General features: G+C 35.9%; 1 protein-coding gene across 1 annotated transcript; it reads left to right on the top strand.

Annotated features, from left to right (window-relative positions):
* The first annotated feature begins 1,944 nt into the window (after positions 1–1,944).
* Rho-6 (rhomboid 6) lies at positions 1,945–16,649 on the top strand. The gene is made up of 4 exons (XM_071721082.1): positions 1,945–2,206; positions 11,963–12,133; positions 12,670–12,825; positions 13,803–16,649. The coding sequence occupies exons 1-4, from the start codon at positions 1,949–1,951 to the stop codon at positions 14,121–14,123; spliced, it is 906 nt and encodes a 301-aa protein (XP_071577183.1). The 5' UTR covers positions 1,945–1,948; the 3' UTR covers positions 14,124–16,649.
* The last annotated feature ends 2,476 nt before the right edge of the window (positions 16,650–19,125 follow it).

Consider the following 19,125-nt stretch of genomic DNA (forward strand, 5'->3'; position numbering starts at 1 on the left):
AACGGGGCAAACTTGACACTAGGCTTTTTGCCAATTTAAATCTATCGTAGAAACTTGCCTTTCCTACTGTAAATGCGTCTTTATGTGCCAGTATTATCAACGGAATTTGGTAACATTCTGAGTTATAGTGTAATTTTTAACGCGACATAAGCGTTTTTGATAGTGAAAAGTAATTTTTCTGATCTCTCGAAAATGTCTACTCTTTCATCGAGCTTTACTCTTGCGAATCTACCGGTAAGTGATTTTGATGGGAAATTTGATGCTCTATATGAATCCGATAATCGTTTTTGCATATTTTCAAAATTTTCATGTTTTTGAAGTGACAAAAGTGAAAAACGACGTCCGGGGCAAAGTCAACACCACGCCGTTTCGTCGGCTCCCAGTAACTAACAATGCTTGTCATGCAGCCGTATGGCTCATGACAAATGTATGCGCACGTCCGATCGCGAGTTTACCTGCATTAACTGTTTTTCAGACATGAGTTTAGATGAAGATAATTGAAAGTTCAACAATTTTTGTTCTCATTATTTCAAATGATTGTTCTAGCTACTTTATTCCAAATTTTTGTACTTTTTAAATACACAATAAACAATGTATTTTCATTTTCAGACAGTAAAAAATAAGTTCCAGATCAAATTGTGTCGATCAGACAAAGTGTTGAGTTTGCCCCGGCGGGGTGTCGAGTTTGCCCCGGCATTTTTCAATTCGAAAATTTGTCTTCGCGTCACTTTTCCTTTCCTGGCGGCAAAACAAAGCGACGTACAGCAAAACTTCCTGAATCAATTTTGTACCTGAAGAAACACTCTTTAAATATGTACCATTGAATTTGCCTAAAAATTTTAATTAAATATTAAAAATTGCCTTTGAAAAAATAGTGTCGGCTTAGCCCCGGTCTCCCCTATTACATTTTTTGTTAAAAAGATTAATGCAGACAATTTATCCACAAAACAAATACTGCATAAGTTTCATATTTAATATTCTGGCAAATAAATAAAAAGCTTTTTTATATCCGAGATTACTTTTTTATTTAAAATATAAAATAGTAATTTGGCAATAGAAATTATCTTTATTTAATAATCCAGATTCCACAAATTTTTTCCTTTTTTGGTCTAATATTAAAACTGCTCAGTTCCCACATTACTCCGTTTACGCGACACTCCATACATGACAAATTCCGAATACGAAGTATCATTTCGAAATTAACTTGTACTCGTAAACGTATGCAGGCTTACAAATTGCGCCGTTCTGTAAATTGCTTCACGAAACACGTCTTTCGCACCATTATAGGATTTGCGGCTGAATTATAGAGGCAGGCTTCCGCATGGTAGAGGCCGACGAAAGCCGACGATATCTGCGAACTAAACTGCCGAAAGGCGACTTCATTGCAGTGGCGAGAGCTGCTGAAGCTAGAATCGTAATTGGGATCGTCGGACTACTCGTCACAGCTCAGTGATTGTCGTTAGATGAAAAAAATTTTTTATAAAAACGGAGCTTCTCTCGTAAAGTTGTTCGATTGAACTTTTATTTTCTCGACTTCTATAGATACTTCCGCTTTCTCCCGTCTTTTTTCTTTCTCTCGTCTTCAGATAAATAACACGTGTAATGTACTTCGATCCTTTATTCTATTACGGATATTCTCTAACACGCAAAATGTAACTTTAAAAGTTATTAAATTAAAGCGATATTAAATCAGATTCTGTATATTGCGACATGTAATCACACTTTCTTTTTAAAGAACGTTTTATAAATTCTATAGTTCTGAGTAATTGTTACTACGTTAAAAATAGTTTTCTTATTAGGAAGCTTTTAAACGAATCGTTAAACAAGTATTTAAGATTTAAATTTTCTTATTGTACTTTGCGTTTAATCTTTATAATGCATTGGATATTGCACTTAAAAAGTGTTTATAATAATCGTAATTTTCTTTCTATTTGTTTAAGATACCGAAATGGACGCCGAGGCAGCGTTACTGGAAAACTCGCCGACTTTGTCGACGATCTCGTCGGATTCTACGGATGCGACGTACTCGCCTGGACCCGGTTCGCCCTATTCCCCGGAATCGCCAATTATCGTCACATCCTCCTATAAAAAAAAACGTGACGATGAAGTCACGCCCAGACCAACGCCCAGATATCTACTGCCATCCAGGAAGCCGAGCTTCCGGATACGACCGCCCTACCTCATGATCTGCATCAGTATCATCGAGGTGAGTTATAAATGCTGATTACGAAATACCGTGACAATTACTTACTTGGAACACTGTTATAATTGTAATAATATCTTAAATAAAAGAGCAATTATCTTTCTAAAAGCTACGAAAGAAATAATTAAAAATGATAACAAGTGTAATTTTTTCTTTGGCATACTATTATTAATAAGACATCTGTTTGTGATTTAGTCTTGCGATTATTTTTAATATTATATATCATTTAAAGATAAATACTAGGAGATATATTTGCACAAAATGCAGTAACTAAATCAAAATATTTAGCTATGATTTTATTATGATATTTTTTTAAAATCATCACTTAATAGCAGTAATAATTCATAAAAATTGTAATAATTTATAAAAATTGTTAGGCGAGACCGAGGCGAAGTCGGCCCCGGGGCGGAGTCGGTTTTGCATCAATTATCTCGAAATCTGTATGTTGTGTGAACTCGCCATTAATACTGTAAGCGCGGCTTATAGTGCCCACGTGACCAACGGAGTTTAGTGAGGTTACGTGCCATGTTGTGATTCTTATCGAAGCAAACGTGTTTTCGCAGATCGAAAGTAAAATTTCTTCCGCGTCGAAAGTTTGTAATATCTTAAGTATTATTATCTCTCCGAAGCTCAAAGTAAGTGGCTCTAAAGAGTAGGGGAGACCGGGGCTAAAACGTCTACGGGGTAAATCCGTCTAATCAAATATCTCGGAACCTGTATATTGTGCGAACTCGCTATTAACATTGTAAACGCTGCTTATGGTACCTATGTGACCAACGGAGTTTCGGCAGGTTACCTGCCGTGTTATGATTTTTACGAGGGCAAACGTGTTTTCGTGGTGAAAAGTGAAATTTTCTGCGCGTGGAAATTTTGTAATATCTGCAATAATATTTGCTCTCCAAATCTCGAGGTACGTGATTATAAATGCATGCTGATTATAAAGAGTGATGCATGCTGAACACGAATCCAGTGTAGATGTCTAATATTTCATGGGCGATCAAACCTGAAACTGATTTATCCCGGGGGGTAGACGGTTTAACCCCGGCATTTTTGAGATTTCAATTTTTCCACCGTTGTCGTTTTTGCTCTATACCGGTTAAACAAAGCGACGTAGACAAAAATTTCCTATATAAATTTTGTAGCTAAAGGTTCACTCTTTACAGTGGTATACCACATTTAACTACAATTATTTATTTTCTTGTTAAAAATCGGCACCGAAAAAAAACAGACGGTTTAGCCCCGGTCTCCCCTAATGCATGCTGAACACGAATCCAGTGCAGTTTTTTTATTTTCATTGATTTCTATTATTTTATAAGCGACCAAACCTAAAACTTGTGTTCGGGGCAAAATCGTTTCCAAGCCAAAACGAAGTCAAGAAAGCTAAATAATATGTGCTGCGTATGCTCGGAGATAATAGAAAACAGAGCCGATGAAAAACAGTGCATTTCGTGCAGGCGTAAGGCACACAACGAGTGCGTGCGCTCGTCAGACTCTGGTCTTTACATGCTTTAACTGTTAGCGAAAAAGAAAATTAATTTTCTTGAAATTATTTTCCGCTTTCCATTTTTCTACTAAAAAATAATGAATAAAGTGTAATTTATTATTTTTTATGATCAAAATTATGTATCTTTATTTAAAATATAGTCCGAGAATGAAGACACGACTCCGCCCCGGGAATTTTGACTTTTCGATTTTTGCACCTTTGTCGTTTTTACTCTATACCGGATGAACAAAGCGACGTAGACCAAAAATGCCTACATAAATTTTGTCAAGGGTTCACTCTTTACACAATGGTATACTATATTTCACTAAAATGATTTATTTTGTTGTTAAAAATCGGCACCGAAAAAAAAGGGCCGACTTCGCCCCGGTCTCTCCTATATCTCTTCTTCGCGCTCTTTATTATTTTCCGTCATGTTTTTTATATTCGTTTTTTATTACTCAACTAAATGCTGCTCCATCTGGATAAAATTCTCTCGTCGTAAAACGCGGAACATACTGCAGGTATTCCAGCGAATGTAAGCGAAGTAGAAAGGAACGGCTGTAAAACGCTATGCGTAAGCTCCAAGATTTCTCATTAACAGAACCAGCGTGTCGTGTTCAGTTCTCGAGAGCAAGGGCGAGCGAAAAGCGCGGTGGGATTCCTTTCCAATTATACGCGCGAACTCGCCGGAGAATACTCGAACGATATTCCGAGATACCTAATGACGAAAACTTCAAAAAAAAAAAGTGGAAGCTCTTTATGGCTCTTTTTCGCTCGATAATAATCTCGAGAACTTCGTCTCGCGCTTTAGTCGGAAAGTGAATAAGCAGCGAGGGGTACGCGTAATAAAAATTCGCGAATTTAAAACCGCGAAGTTACGCCGCAATTTCTTACTCGTTTACCACGGAGCACGACGAAAGTTAATCACTTAGCCGCGCTTTCTTTTAACTCGTTGTACGAGTCGCCGCAGAGCGAGATCAAAGTAAATGCTCGCCGCAGATGTTTAACAGTCCAAGTTCATTGTGCAAAAGACGGTAAAAAGCATGAAGAGATATGAGGCAATTAAGTATATGAAAATTAAGTATAAATACATTCGTCATATTTACGCAATCTTATGAAAAGTTTACAGTTTAGAATTTATTATACTTTTTAGTACGAATTTTATATATATAGGTACACATGTCATCCTTAATTTCCATTATTATTGTCAAAGCAGTTACATGTGTTGCAATTATTTTTATTATTATAACGAAAACTTATTTAATTCTTTCATAAAAATTATAATTTTAAAAATAGTATCCTTCAGGTTAATAATAATTAATTAGGATCGCTAAACGCGTAATTACGTAGATGTTATTTTAAAAAGAAGGTTTAAAATAGCAGTTTCTAAATCAACGTACTGCTTTGAAAAAATCGTCAAGCTTGAATTTTATCTTATAAAGCTAAAGTCGGCGAAAAATTTAATTAATATTAGTACACGATCTATGATACATATAGATTGAATTGCGTTATGAGCAATTTATATAACAATATAATAGCAACTCGAAATAAATAAATATATCATGCAAAAAAATTATTTTTTTAGAATGTGATGATAGTTATCAATAATTTAGACATTGTCAATTAGTGTACAAAATTGATTCTCATTTATAACTTCCCGATGAAATATCTAGAGAAAGTTAGATCTATATTTGGTATTATAACCGTCATTAAATATATTAAAAGAGATATTTAATATATTTATTCACAGTAAAAAGATAAAAGATGGTACAAAGTGTAAGAAAGAAAAAAATAGACATACGGTGAATCACAAAAGTATTCGTATACTATTGAGGAAAAGCGTGCGTGAAAATGAATGAAAAGATTAAATCTTTTTTTATAAAAAAAAATAATTTTTCTGCACATATATTTTAAGATATATGAGATTGGATGTTTAAGTTGAAAAAAAGAGGTTGAACATATAGATCTTGTATAGATTAGAGTAAGAAATGCATCTGCAATTGCGCGTCTTGAACGCAAGTTTTCTAATTATGTCGTATTATTAAATTCTATTTTTGATCTTACTCCGACAAAAGTTTATGTAAAAGGGGAAGAGGAGAATACTTAAACTATACACTCTCTAAGTATAAATTAAATTGCACACACTATAAACTATAAAATAATGAAAATAATAAAATGTTGATAAAAACGATAGTTCATATAAATAATGAAAATGTTAAGGAAAATCAAAACTTGGTTTCCTTGGATCAAGAATTAAGGATCAAGAATTATAAAATAATATTTTTGTGATTTACCGTGCTTAAAAGAGAATTTAGTGTAGCTTTGTAATATAAAATAAAATTATGACTATTAGATTAAAGTGTGTACGGTGGAAAAAATTAGTTACATTAGCGAAGAAATTTTGCATACACGTGCGTGGCAAAAAAAATGTTAAAAATATTAAATGTTAACTAAATGATTGTAAAATGAAAAGCGTACCGTGAAAAGGCGATTTTTAAAGTGGCTCAGTGAGCGATCTAGAGAGAAAGAGATAGAATATTAACGCGCTCTCGAGCTTAATGAAACGCTCAAAAAGTAGCGTTGTGCTACTCGAAAAAAGTTGATATTTCCATGGCATATAATAATGTCCGAACCTGGGCATTTTACGGTCGGAAAAATTACCTGCGAACGGAGAAATGCTCGCTAAAGTGTATAAACCTAAAGCCGCGGAATTAAAGGCGCCAATAATTCACGGCCGCAGTCCGTGAATTTCAACTTTATCGCGGCAGTATTGTCTGGTGAAAACTCGTTGTTGCAAGTGGGAGATAATTTGTAATATATGGGACAACGCGTATAAACACACGCCTGAGAATGCGCGCCGCGCGGTACGCTTCGTGTACTAAGGGTGCGGAAGCGGAGAACATCGGCGGCGTTTTGGACGATAAAAAGAAACGAGCCGTTATATTTATCGCTCCGGCGCGTATCGCTCCCGCAAATCGTTCCTCGAAATTTAAGGAACTTTACATCCGAACGGAGAAACACAGCAGAATGCGTATAAGGGCAAGAAGCGGAATATGATACGGCCATTTCGTTTCTGATCTTATAGCAAGATCTGATGTGTGGCGGGATCTTAAAATAGATATAACTTATAAAATAAAATGATGTTTACGAATAGAGAAAATTTTATGTGTGTATATGCGCATTCCGATGATGGAAAGAAAAATACTTAAATACTATTTCTGATGTGTATCTAAAATGTTTACATGCTTTTTCAAAGAAGTCGACTTAGTCGACAATTTTTTATTCTTAATTTAGAGTAATTCTTATTCTACTTTGTTGCCAGAAAAATTTAGCATTAAATAATATAATTATATGATTGTATGATTATTGATTAATAATACGGAGTTACACGGTAGAACGATAGCTGTTGGGAGTATTATACAGCTTCTGATTCTATAATGATGTGGTAGAGCGTTAATTTGTGCTTCAAATGCATAAACTTAAAACTACGAAGTTAAATGCATTTCTAATTCGCGGAGAAACTCCGTTTCTGCCTTTAACATGGCAATGCCACCATGCATTGTTAAAAGAGGATGGCATGAAGTAGAACGAAAATCGAGGGTGTTAACGTGCAACGACCTCCAAATGAGAGGAGGAATGAGGAAGAGAGCGAATTCCACCTTTAAAACGTTCTCCAGATCACCGGAAATAGATGTTCCGGGTCGCGATTAACACGATAAGCGGTATGAACGGTGCCCGTATAATGTTGAATTTTGGACTTATCCGATCAAAATAAAAAAGCTTGAGGAAATTATTCTTTGGAAAGAAAAACGGGTCATGAAACATATTGCACTTTATTCTTGAAATATTAATATAAATATACTCGAAATACATAAAACAAACGAAAAATTAGATCAATATTACTAGAAATATTATATTACAGTTGTAGCACACGAAGTACGACTATACATACATATAATCCGTAGTCCACAACGAAATCAAAGAGTGACAAAATAAATGCATTTAAATATAAATCAACTCTTTTGTGTAATGAAAATTATAGAAATATAGTAACCCTTGACATGCTCATATCCTGTAGAAATTAATTGTCTCCAGGGTTTTCTATTTCTGAATGATTTGCGTTTCTGCTTTGATATTTCCCAAGAATGCATGCAATGAAGCATAATTGTTGCATGTATAGAATGTCACATAATAAATCAAATTTTAATAATAGGTTCTCTGATAGATTCAATTAATTAAACTTGGAATAAAAGTGTTATTAAAATATAGTTCACTCTTGAAATAATTAACTCAGATATATGATTTAATTCAACTTTCCTACTTGAAGTTTAATTCGAAACAAATTTTTTATTTTTAATAGTATTTTATTTTACAATTTCATATTAATTGTTAATATCTTTGCTATCTCGACACTTTTGTTAAGAATAAAAACTCCATTGAGTTTTTTTGATTGATCATGTAATCTGTCATTATTACTTAATTTGTATTTCGACTCAACTGTTTTTATTTCGACCCAATTTGCACAAGAACGATGTAAAGCATGATTTGATATAGAATCATCAAATTATTGTAAGATAAGCACGGCCGCCGTTAGCAGGAGGACGAGGGAGACGCGTCCCTCAATATATACGCAAATATATGATAATTTTGAATAAATTAAAGTAATGTTTATATTCTCTCTTTTTCTCTCTCTATTTCGTTCTTTCTTTCTTTCTGTTTCCTTTTCAAAATAAATAATCAGATTCCATGGTGATGAAATTTTAAATTGTATTCCTTTTATGTTTTATTTATGCATTTATTTATTTATGTCTTTTTAGTTTCCAGAGTCCCCAAATTTATAGCTAACGGCGCCAGTGAGGTATATTCATCGTGATATCTTGGATTCATGCGATTCTATGTATATGGAACAAAGTCCTCTTTACGTTTAACTTTAGGCGATACAAATCTCTCGCTTGTGGAAGGTATTGAGGTTTAACTTGGAACCTGTCTCTCGCGTTCCGTCACTTTACTATACTCTTTGAGTAGACGATAGCTGAAACTCGTAAAACGTCTTCTGTGATTTACGTACCGTCTTCTGGCAGATAATAGCAATCATTTTAGATAGTATCACGTTGAGCAGTAAATTCAGTTTTAGATTTTTTAGTGAATTGTTGATATCGTTTTAATCGTAAATTATACTATTTGAAAAGAAAATAGCAAAAAAAGAGATAAAGAAGGTTACAGATTGCACATTATTTTTTTACGTAATTGAGTCTTGAATTTTGTTTTTTTAGAAATCTTGTGATCTTTGAAATTTCTTCAACTTGATAAATAATTAATCGCAAGAAATATAAAATTCTTTACATACGTAATATATTTTAGAACAAAAATTTATGTATGTGTGAATACCTACAAGAGTAAAGTTTTGATTTAATTTTCCTTTTTATTCTGAATGTTATGACGAAGAGGAAGGCACATTTCACTCAGATTTTGTTTGTATCATGAGTGCAATGGAGTCGTAAAATCGCAAGTTCCATGTGCTAGACAAATTTCGTCGCGCGATATATTTCGACATACCATGAATATCGATATTGCACCGCATTACGCGAATATTACACGATATTACGTTCTTCTTTTCTCACGCCTTAGGAAAATGAAATTCCTACGTTGTAGGGTGCAGACGCCTCTATAATTACGAACTACCAACCGGAGCTCTGTATGCGCGTTTACATACAAACACGCACATACACATACATATACAGTATATACACCAATTATCCGGGTTGCTGCAAACATTTGCTTAGAATTCAGAATTAGAGCCACAGTATTGGACGAAATCACTGACTGTGATCGCGACGGGCTGGCACATGGCGCCGCGCTTGACAGTAACCGTCCGGATGTTCGCGCTCTTGCTCAAATAATTCTCTTTCATTGTCATTTGTAAGATGGAATGAGAGATAATCAAGATCTTTAGATAACTGGAATAATACAGCAATCAATTCAATGTAAAAATGAATAGTTATCATTTCTTTAAAACTTTATTAATAATTGCTATTTAAATATCTCTGTAAAATATGTTATATATGTTTATTTTATTACAGTTGATAATTTTAGAGAAGCGTTATATCAGATAATTCCAATTCGCTACTAGACTATTCTATATATATATATATATATATATATATATATATATATATATATTCGTGTTTATTATATCTTAGAATGTGTATCACGAAGCTCTCATCTTGACCTAAGTAATATTTTAGAAAAAAGCTCGTAAAAAAATTAAAAATGTATATATATTATCTACATTATTTTCTAAAAATAAAACGTGATATAAATAGATATTTAAGTGACGGTGTGTTAATTTTCAGATTCATACTTATTGCTTGCGAGTAAAATATCGTAAAAATAAATCACGTAAATTTCAGAATTAACAATCTCGTACAGCTGAATTCCATTTTCGCGATACCAAACGACGAGGTCAATCTCATTCAGTTCTGTGGCGGACACGTCGTCGAATTGAAATATAATCGTGGGACGACGGAGTACGTGTGACATGAGACGATCATTTGTTGCAAAGTGAACACTGGATTTTAACATCCGGGAGATACTGTCCAAGGTGGAGGACATAAAAGCGCATTAAGCACGAACAGGGGCACCAAAACCTAGACGGGCTCGTAAAAACCGGGACATCAGAATAGATAGCCGGAGAGGTATCAAGCTCTCCCGAAAGAGTGGCGCACCTGCTGACACGTGTGATTTACTGGCGAGAATGTTTGCACGCGTGCACTCCGCTGTGGTGCGCAAAAAAAAAACAAGCAACAATCGTTAAGGCATTATTTCTAAAGACTCCTGTGCGCGCGCGCGCGCGCACTCTGCGTCGAACCCATACATGCCGCTCTTTATTACGGTTACGATAAATTCCGAGCGTAATCGGATGAGCAAGTTATTAAACGCGCTGATAAATTGCTCGCGGACTACGTCCGTGACATAAATATTTTGCTGACTGTGCGATTAATATTGAACGAAATGCCCGATATCGTTACTATGTGCATATGGAGGCTGCTTTAATAGGCTTCCTGGATCTTCGTAAATCATTGTGATCGATAATGCGATTGATCGTTATTTGGTACTCAATTGCAAGGCGTTATGCGATATTGGATTATTCGTTATTGTACAGTTTATCATGGATTATGATGTATCGCGCGATATATGAATTATGCGTTCAAGCTGTCTTTTAGACGAATTAAATTGTAAACTTGACAAATAAATGAATTTAATAAATTGTAAAGTTTTAAATTAATTTTATATACGTTACAAAATTAAATAAAATTTATTTGTAGTTCAAATTTTAGAAAAATTTGCCATTTAAACGTACTCGAGTATGTCAATTTACTCGCAATGTACTTCTATTATACATAACATAGAGATATAAATTTTTTGAAATATAATATCTTTTTTATTAAAAATAAAAAAGTAGTTATCGATACTTGTCTAGAAGTACATTATGTGCATAGATTTAAGCGAAGAGCGCCATGTGGTCCATTAATTATTTTAGGCTTGATGTCACTTTATCTTATCTACAAAGACAAGAATTTTTTCATACTTTTATGTAAGGTTCGGCGATAAAAACGCGTGGAACACGTTTTCTATCTCAACAAATCGCTTCTGGGAAAGCTAAGTGTCGTTACGGAAATAGCTGGCGTACCAGCAGGATCTGAAATAGCACTTCATTCATGTGCTCGTGTATCTTTATTTAGCTTCTAAGATAAAATAGAAAATCCCGGATTCACTAAGCCACCGTTCTCTTCTTTAGGGAATATAAGAAATTATTTTTTGTGGAAGACATTTTGAGTCAAAATAATTAAATTTCAAACGTTTCTTATCTGGTATATTGCTAAAACGAATGTAACACGATTAATAAAACGCAAATAAACAATTTGGAATAATAAGAATTATTTAATAATAATTTAACTATATTATAATATCGATAAAAATAGAAATAATAAAATAGATATTACATAGGTATATATATAATTTATTATATAAAATTTCATTTTATATACCATGTATATCATATAATAAAAAAGCATAAAATATAATTTGATGTATTCAACAATTCAGTATTATACGCATACATATTTAATAGAGACATTGGCAATTGTAATTAATTTTATCTCTAACAGCGACATGTAATTATCTCCGTGCTCTTGAATATATATATATATATGCCGTACTCTTCTCTGAATAATATTCCGCGGCAAAGGCAAGCACATTAAACGTGCTTTCTCTAGATAACCGTCCACTGCCTGGGAGACGAGGCGACGTTACGGAGATGGCTGGTCTACGATCCCCGTCAGAGGGTGCAGGGCTGGAGGTTCGCCTCCTACATGTTGCTTCACTCGAACACACTTCACCTCGCACTCAACGTGGTCATTCAGCTGGTCCTGGCTACTCCACTCGAGGTGAGCCAATCAACTAAATTGCGGGGATGTCGTTCAGCGCGTCAAGACACCGCGCACCGCGCGTTTAAGAGAAAGAGACCCCTCCCTTTCGACGGCGATCCTTTTTGCTCACGATTACATCAGATAACATTCCCATATTGTCGAATTAAAGTACTTTTTGCTTTACTTTTTGTTACACCGTAACGGAAACTTAATACTCTGTCCACGCAATATTGAAAATGAGAATAATGAGAATAAGCACGACACAAAATGTTGAGATAGCATTTCCTTTGAAACGAAATGTTTTCAGGAATACTGTACGACATCGATTTGCAACTATATTTATTATTTTTTATCTTTTTATACAATACATAAATAAAAAGATCGCCGCGGTTAAATAAAATTTTCAGCTAGAATCCTTATTATTCTGCAGGATCATCAGGATTTGTTCATTAGATCCGACGTAACAAGTTTTATTTATGAGAAATACGTTGCAAAGATCGTAATTCTGCATGTGCGGAATTGCAGACGGGAACATGGAAAGCTCATTGTTGCAGGTGGAGCAAGGACGAATAGGAGTGGCGACAATCTACCTGGGCGGCGGAGTCTGCGGCGCTCTGGGAGCGTCACTTCTGCAACCTAGTCTTTACCTGGTCGGCGCTTCGGCAGGTGTTTACGCGCTGCTTACGAGTCATCTCGCTCACCTCTACCTGGTAAGCGAGAGAAAAAAGTTTCTCAATCTCTAAGAGCGGAGTTCAGACGACGTAAACCGACCCCTTGCTCCTTGAGAAAGTCCCGCGCAGCGTTGCGTGTCGCAACAGCAAAAAAAAATGAAGGAAAAAAATAAGGAAGATTACAAAAGATGCTGCACTAAAACGCGCTGTTGAGAGTCGCGCAGGAATGTTTCCGCTCGAGATACTCTCGCGAAAGAATCTTATTTAGCTTGAGTAACGGACTTTCCTCGCGGCAAGTGACGATAATAAATAATCCTCGAGAATCAGACACAATTATCAATATCGTATTAGGGGTAAACAGTACAGTTGTTGGACACTCTACAATGATTGACCACATCTTAAAAAATTAAAGATCATAAAAAATACTATTAAAATGTTTTTAATTATAAATACAAAAATAATTAATACACTTTTAAACGAAACACTTTTAAACATTTTAATAGTATTTCTTTATATAATCTTTAATTTTTTGACCCTAGAACACCACACATGGGTGTAGCACACCCATTTTGTTTGTTTTAAAACTGCCTGCTTTTTTACAATAAAGTGAAAGTTAGGGAATTAAAGTAATAAGGTAAAAAAACTTTTGTTCTCTCTCTACGATTTCCCATGCTTTGCAGCCTCATCTGCCGTTTAGTAGACGTATATGCATGGCTATACTAAACGGCAATATTAGAGATGCTAAACACAGTGTGGTGCTCTAAGGTTAAGATGAGGCCAATCATTTTAGAGTGGCCAACAACTGTACTGTTTACCCCTATCTTTATATGATTGAATATATTTCTTCAATCATATTAATTTCTTATATATTATGATATACAAGTTCTATTTTTTTTTATTGATTCAGTTAAATGTACAGATTTGATTTCTCCGTGATTTAACGCGTTTGCACGTCCTGACTCTCCGTGGCGGAAAAGTCGATCGCGCACCACCGTTTTCTTTCTCGTTCGTTGCAGTGTCACGGCGAGCTGCGCTACGCCGGCTGGCGTCTCGGGGCCGTGTTGCTGCTGGCCGGCGCGGACGTCGCGTCGCTGCCCATCCCGGCGTTGCTGGGATGCGGTCGGGTCGGCTGGGCGGCGCACGTCGCGGGCGCGCTGGCGGGCCCGCTTCTGGGCCTGGCCGTGTTCCCGAATCAGAGCAAGAAGGACGCCCGGGGCCGCAGGTTCGTGCGGTACGTGCGGCTGCTGTCGGCCGTGAGCGTGATGCTGCTGATCGTCGGCGCCATCCTCGGCAACGTCTACCTGATCGCCCTGCCGCAGCTCAGGAAGCCGTCCTGACAGAGGATCGAGATGCTCGTCAAGCTCTGCAGGCGGTCCTTCCTGATCGTGAAGATCCGGGAGGCCGCCGAGAGCGTGTTCGAGTAGGCCCGTGCGGGCTCCGCGCGGGATCCGCGCGATCGATCGCGTAACTGCCGGTGGACCTTTCCACTCCTTACCTCTCAGATCTCACGTGAATCTCGTGCAATCCAATCTCCATCATCCATTAGACACGAAAAAAATCACGCTGAAACGACGCGCGATCGTGACTCTAGAGGTAATCCCCGTGAAAACGTTCACGTTTCATTCCAGAGGGGAAGATCGTGTGATCGGTACACTGATTGTGAGGCGTTTGTGAAGGAACTTGAGCGAGCATTGCGCTCGGTGAGTCGGTAGGAGGAAAACACCGAGGATCGCGAATGTTCGTCGAATCTTGGTTCGTGCTACTCGCTGCCATTAGAATTTCTAGAATCTCGAGGACTCGTTAGACGAAATATGCGGTAGAATCGTGCAAGTACTCGAAGGTGACTCTACGCGCCCGATACTTTGATAAATTTGATATTACGAACATTGGTGAACGTTGTGACTTTTTCTACGGAGATAAGATGTTTAAAACTGCCGACTACCACCCTGCCGATAGAATCGGATTGTACATGTACCATTTAACAAATCTGATTTCTCGTTATATCGATCTCGGCGAACAAGATGAATTACGAAAGTGTGAAATGTGTGTAGTACAATAAAGGTAAGAAAAATTTTTCCCGTAAAAAAAAAACAATGTGTGAGGTTGAAGCGACAATGCGTTGACGGTGCGATGTAAATCTGTCCAGCAGTGGCAAACGATTATTGTAGAATGTGAAAAGTAATTTATTTAAATAAACGCGCAGGAAGATATTGTTATGGTTCGCGTGGTAAAAGCCGCGATTTCGAGTACGTTAAAGCTAGCACGTCGCAATGTTGAAGATAATGGGATGATACCTTCATTCTTTCAATTATTCATATTAACAATCTAGCGTGTACGAGATGTGTAAGATGATGTATAAAATAAAAGCGATCATATTACTACCGTAAATGTGTTACGATATAACGAAAATTTTAATAATGGCAAGATAAATGTATCGATCGTTAATAAAGCAAAGTTTAACAATGTGCGACTGATCTCGAGCTGCGAAAGCATATAAATTCTCCGTACAAACTAATTTGGTGTTGTAGAAATAACATCCTAATCCCGAGTCATCTTTCGACGTTATCATGTAGAGCGAGAAGGTAACGAAATAATTACGGAATCCAAATTGAATTCCTCTTCACGTTAAGACAGAGTCCTGCCATGTTTTCCGATAAGTGTGCAAGAGATCTTTTATAGCGTAATCATATAGCGCAAAGATAATCGCATTTCTATTTACGAAGCTGTAAGACTTGCGAGAAATATTTATAGCGTAGCGTAGCGTCTTTACTCACGATATGCGGTATTTGTTAAGAGAGTTCGTGTGCGTATACATCAATTTTCGATCCGGCTTGTTGTTTCTCTCCGCTTCAATTTATCATAGCTAACGATCGACGCGACGCGACGCGTCGAACGGTAACATAAATTATCGTTATTACAACTTGAATTAACAGCTCGGTTAAACTTATGCTCGTCAGAATTCTCTGATAAACAATTCGACGAAGGTAAGGAGCTTGAAATGACGATCGTGGTTCGCTTCACAAAATTGGTGTCTAAGCGATTTAACCGATAGCTTCTATACTTAATTTGAATATATCTCTAGTCACTTTTAAAGTTTGAATCTGAGAAGCCGTTAAGAAAATTCCATTTCGCGGTGACGCGCGGGCAGAGAAATATTAGTGCCGAAATAAATTAAGGGGGAATATACACCTAGAAACGAAAAAAAAAGGTAATTTTCGGGAATTTTTTTCAGGGGAACTACTGGAATTATCGGGTCGGGGTTTTTTGTAGTTAAAAATATACACTTTCAAGAATGTTTAAAATTTTTTTTATTAAAAAATGTTGCAAATTCACGGAGTACTGGAGTCGTCTACGGAGTGCCGTAAAAAAAATGATCCAAAACGGTACCCAGCGGCGCTTCGTCAAAAATTATCTAAAACAAAAAAATCAAACATGAAATGAATATTGATACTATTATCTTTGGCGTATCATAGCCGATTTTAAAAATATCGATTTTTTACAAAATGGCGGGCGCTTGAACTCAACGTAGCGATTTTCAAGATCGCCCGACCCGATAATTCCAATAGTTCCCCTGAAAAAAATTCCCGAAAATTACCTTTTTTTTCGTTTCTAGGTGTATATTCCCCCTTAATAATCGTGCGTAACGCGCAAGCATGTAACGATATATAGAGCATAATGCCATATGCGAGACAAAGTAATGTGTTCTCCCGGACAGTTAATCGTATACTCGTATACCTACTTGTTTATCAATGTTACATGAGACGAACTGGCTGTGATTATGTTAGTGTTATCGTCGACATGATTACACATTACTAAATCTTGTAAATATAAATTATTAAATATAAATATATGATTACACACAACATACACACGTACTGTGATTTCGCCGCGAGTACACGACGCGAGAGCCCCCGTTAGCTTCATTATATATCGAAACAATCGATTGCCTGCAATAAAATTCGAGCGTATCGTATGACGTTTTACAAACTGGCGCAATTCGCAATCTCGAATCTCCCATATCGAACTATCCTCCTCTCTGTACTCGCATTATTAACTGTTCCCATTCAATATCCGTCATTATTATTCCGTAGAATATCGAGGACATGATATTTTGAAGATTAGAGTTAATTAGGTTTGCAATTAACTCTTCGCATTAATCTCGATTGAATGGGCCGCCTCTTTTATCGGAGATTCATTTTCCCAAACAATTTCCGCGATGTGATTACATCATTTTAGTAACATGATGTTGCTTATATTTTGCATTTTATGTATTAAAATAATTTCCATGACATTTTTTCGATATTGTTCTATATATTTTTGTCAGAAAATCTTGGAAAAATTGTGTTTTGTTGGATACATTTGATTAAAAAAGGTAATTGAGCAGTTTTTAAAAAATTAATTTTGTCAGAAATATATAAATGCATTATATTCCGCTATTTTTATTAAAGAAAGAGGAATGATAAAAAGAAAACGGAGCGCAAGAAAGCCTAAATAAGGTATATAAGATAATGTAAGAGTTTACTACAATAAATATAATATACATATATGCTACAAGCATCTGCTATGCGGCATTTATGTAAAGCGAAACCTGTCAATTTTTAAACAAATTTAAGTTAATAATATATTATCAAGAAACATAACGGTAGTTTTTTTTTCAAAAAAGCAAGTTTTTATTATTTACTCAAATTTTATAACATTAATATCTTTACTGCGAAAGTTTTATTTATTTATCGATGTGTAACTCTAATGGTACTTCTGCCCGATCATGAATGCAAGAATATTGAATTGAAGGCTGCGGAAACACCTCGAGGACGCAAACGCTTACAAAAATATAACGTATAATAAAATGAAAACACTCAGATTTAATAATACAACGTTTTATAAATCACAACAAAGCATTCTTATAACTCTCGATATAGTATATCAGTTACAGCAAAATACGGATGCAAATACTTATGTTGTAATGTATATTTATTATTTTTAATTTACCCTTATTTATAACGACGGCGCCGATTCAAAAAATAATGCTCAAAATGATGAATAATATTAATTGAATCGACGTCATGATCTGTAAAATTATTTTAGCATCATTGACAACAACGTACGTTGCTGACTGATCTTGGATCCCGCCTGCATGTATCTATGTATACATATATGTAATAGGATTTAACAACGTATTTTAATTAGATTGATTCATTAGATTCCAATTTCAATCAGTGATGCTATTGAGATCGTTATTATAACTTAAGTGCTAACATAAAGTATACCTATTGTTATTCATGTTGCGATATAACATTTACAGAAAATTAGCACAATTATGAAGGAAAACTCCATAAGTCAGTTCTTTCCATGTCAAATAATTTTTCAAATCAGAATTGAATATCGATTTGTGTTCAGAAGAGGAGAAAAGATTATACAACGCTTAAAGAGGTTCGGCTCATGCATGGATTATTTTTTTTGGCCAAATTTTAATTTTTTATAAATGTTCACAAATCACACACAATGGCTGGCTATCATATGTGCCACAAATCTAATTCGTCTACAAAAGAGGTGTAATCTAGCGGGATAATTTAAATTTGGCAAGAACGTCTTCGCCGAGTGATTATTCTCCCTCTTTTTCCTCCCCTCCTTTCTTTACCGCCATAGTATTCCAACCTGATATCTTTTGCATTCGGTCTGGCGAGATAAATTACGAAGATAAATCAAAACGGCACCTTTGCCCCCCCCCCCCCCACCTCGCGCTGGTATATAGACGGATAATTCCCATTAAAGAAGAAAGGCGAGCGAATACCGCGCTAACTTCCGCCTTCATCCACTTATCCTTTGAAGCACGGAAGGACTATTCTTCACAATTACATCCTGATCGATCCCACCCCAGGATGTTGATTCTCCCAAGGCTCACGTTTATGACCGCCGCGCGACGTCCTGGGAATAATGCTCGCCGATACAGGGAGGGAAAACGACAGGCACGAAAGAAATTAGAAAGAGGAATCTGGAAATCTCGGGATAAGACGAGAGACGACAATCGCTGCGAACTATAAGACGGATTACACGGGCGATACCCTTTAATCGAAAGAAAGGTCAATTACGCGCGCGGATATTCGAAGAAAAAGCGGAAAAGTGTCAAACTGTCATTAATCTTCAGTTGATAAAAAAATTAGAGGCAAATATTAGAGAGAACGCGTTCTCTTCCAGTTTCATACAATACATAATCTGTTTTTTATTACCTCTTGAAAACGGCGGAAGGAATCGTAGATATTAAATTATTATTCACTTATTATCGTAGATATTAATTTAACGTTGTTCAAATGTTTCGTCCCGTGTAAGAAGCCGAGAGAT

This window comes from Temnothorax nylanderi, unplaced genomic scaffold (genome assembly GCF_030848795.1).
Source record: "Temnothorax nylanderi isolate EJ_2023f unplaced genomic scaffold, tnyl_v1.0 TNYL_tig0390_pilon, whole genome shotgun sequence".
Taxonomy (NCBI): Eukaryota; Metazoa; Arthropoda; class Insecta; order Hymenoptera; family Formicidae; genus Temnothorax; species Temnothorax nylanderi.

Excerpts from the sequence above, each read along its gene's own strand:
- Rho-6 (XM_071721082.1), top strand. The coding sequence starts at position 1,949 with ATGGACGCCGAGGCAGCGTTACTGGAAAACTCGCCGACTTTGTCGACG. Across the intron at positions 2,207-11,962 it reads TCTGCATCAGTATCATCGAG|ATAACCGTCCACTGCCTGGG; the intron begins GTGAGTTATAAA and ends TGCTTTCTCTAG. Across the intron at positions 12,826-13,802 it reads ATCTCGCTCACCTCTACCTG|TGTCACGGCGAGCTGCGCTA; the intron begins GTAAGCGAGAGA and ends CGTTCGTTGCAG.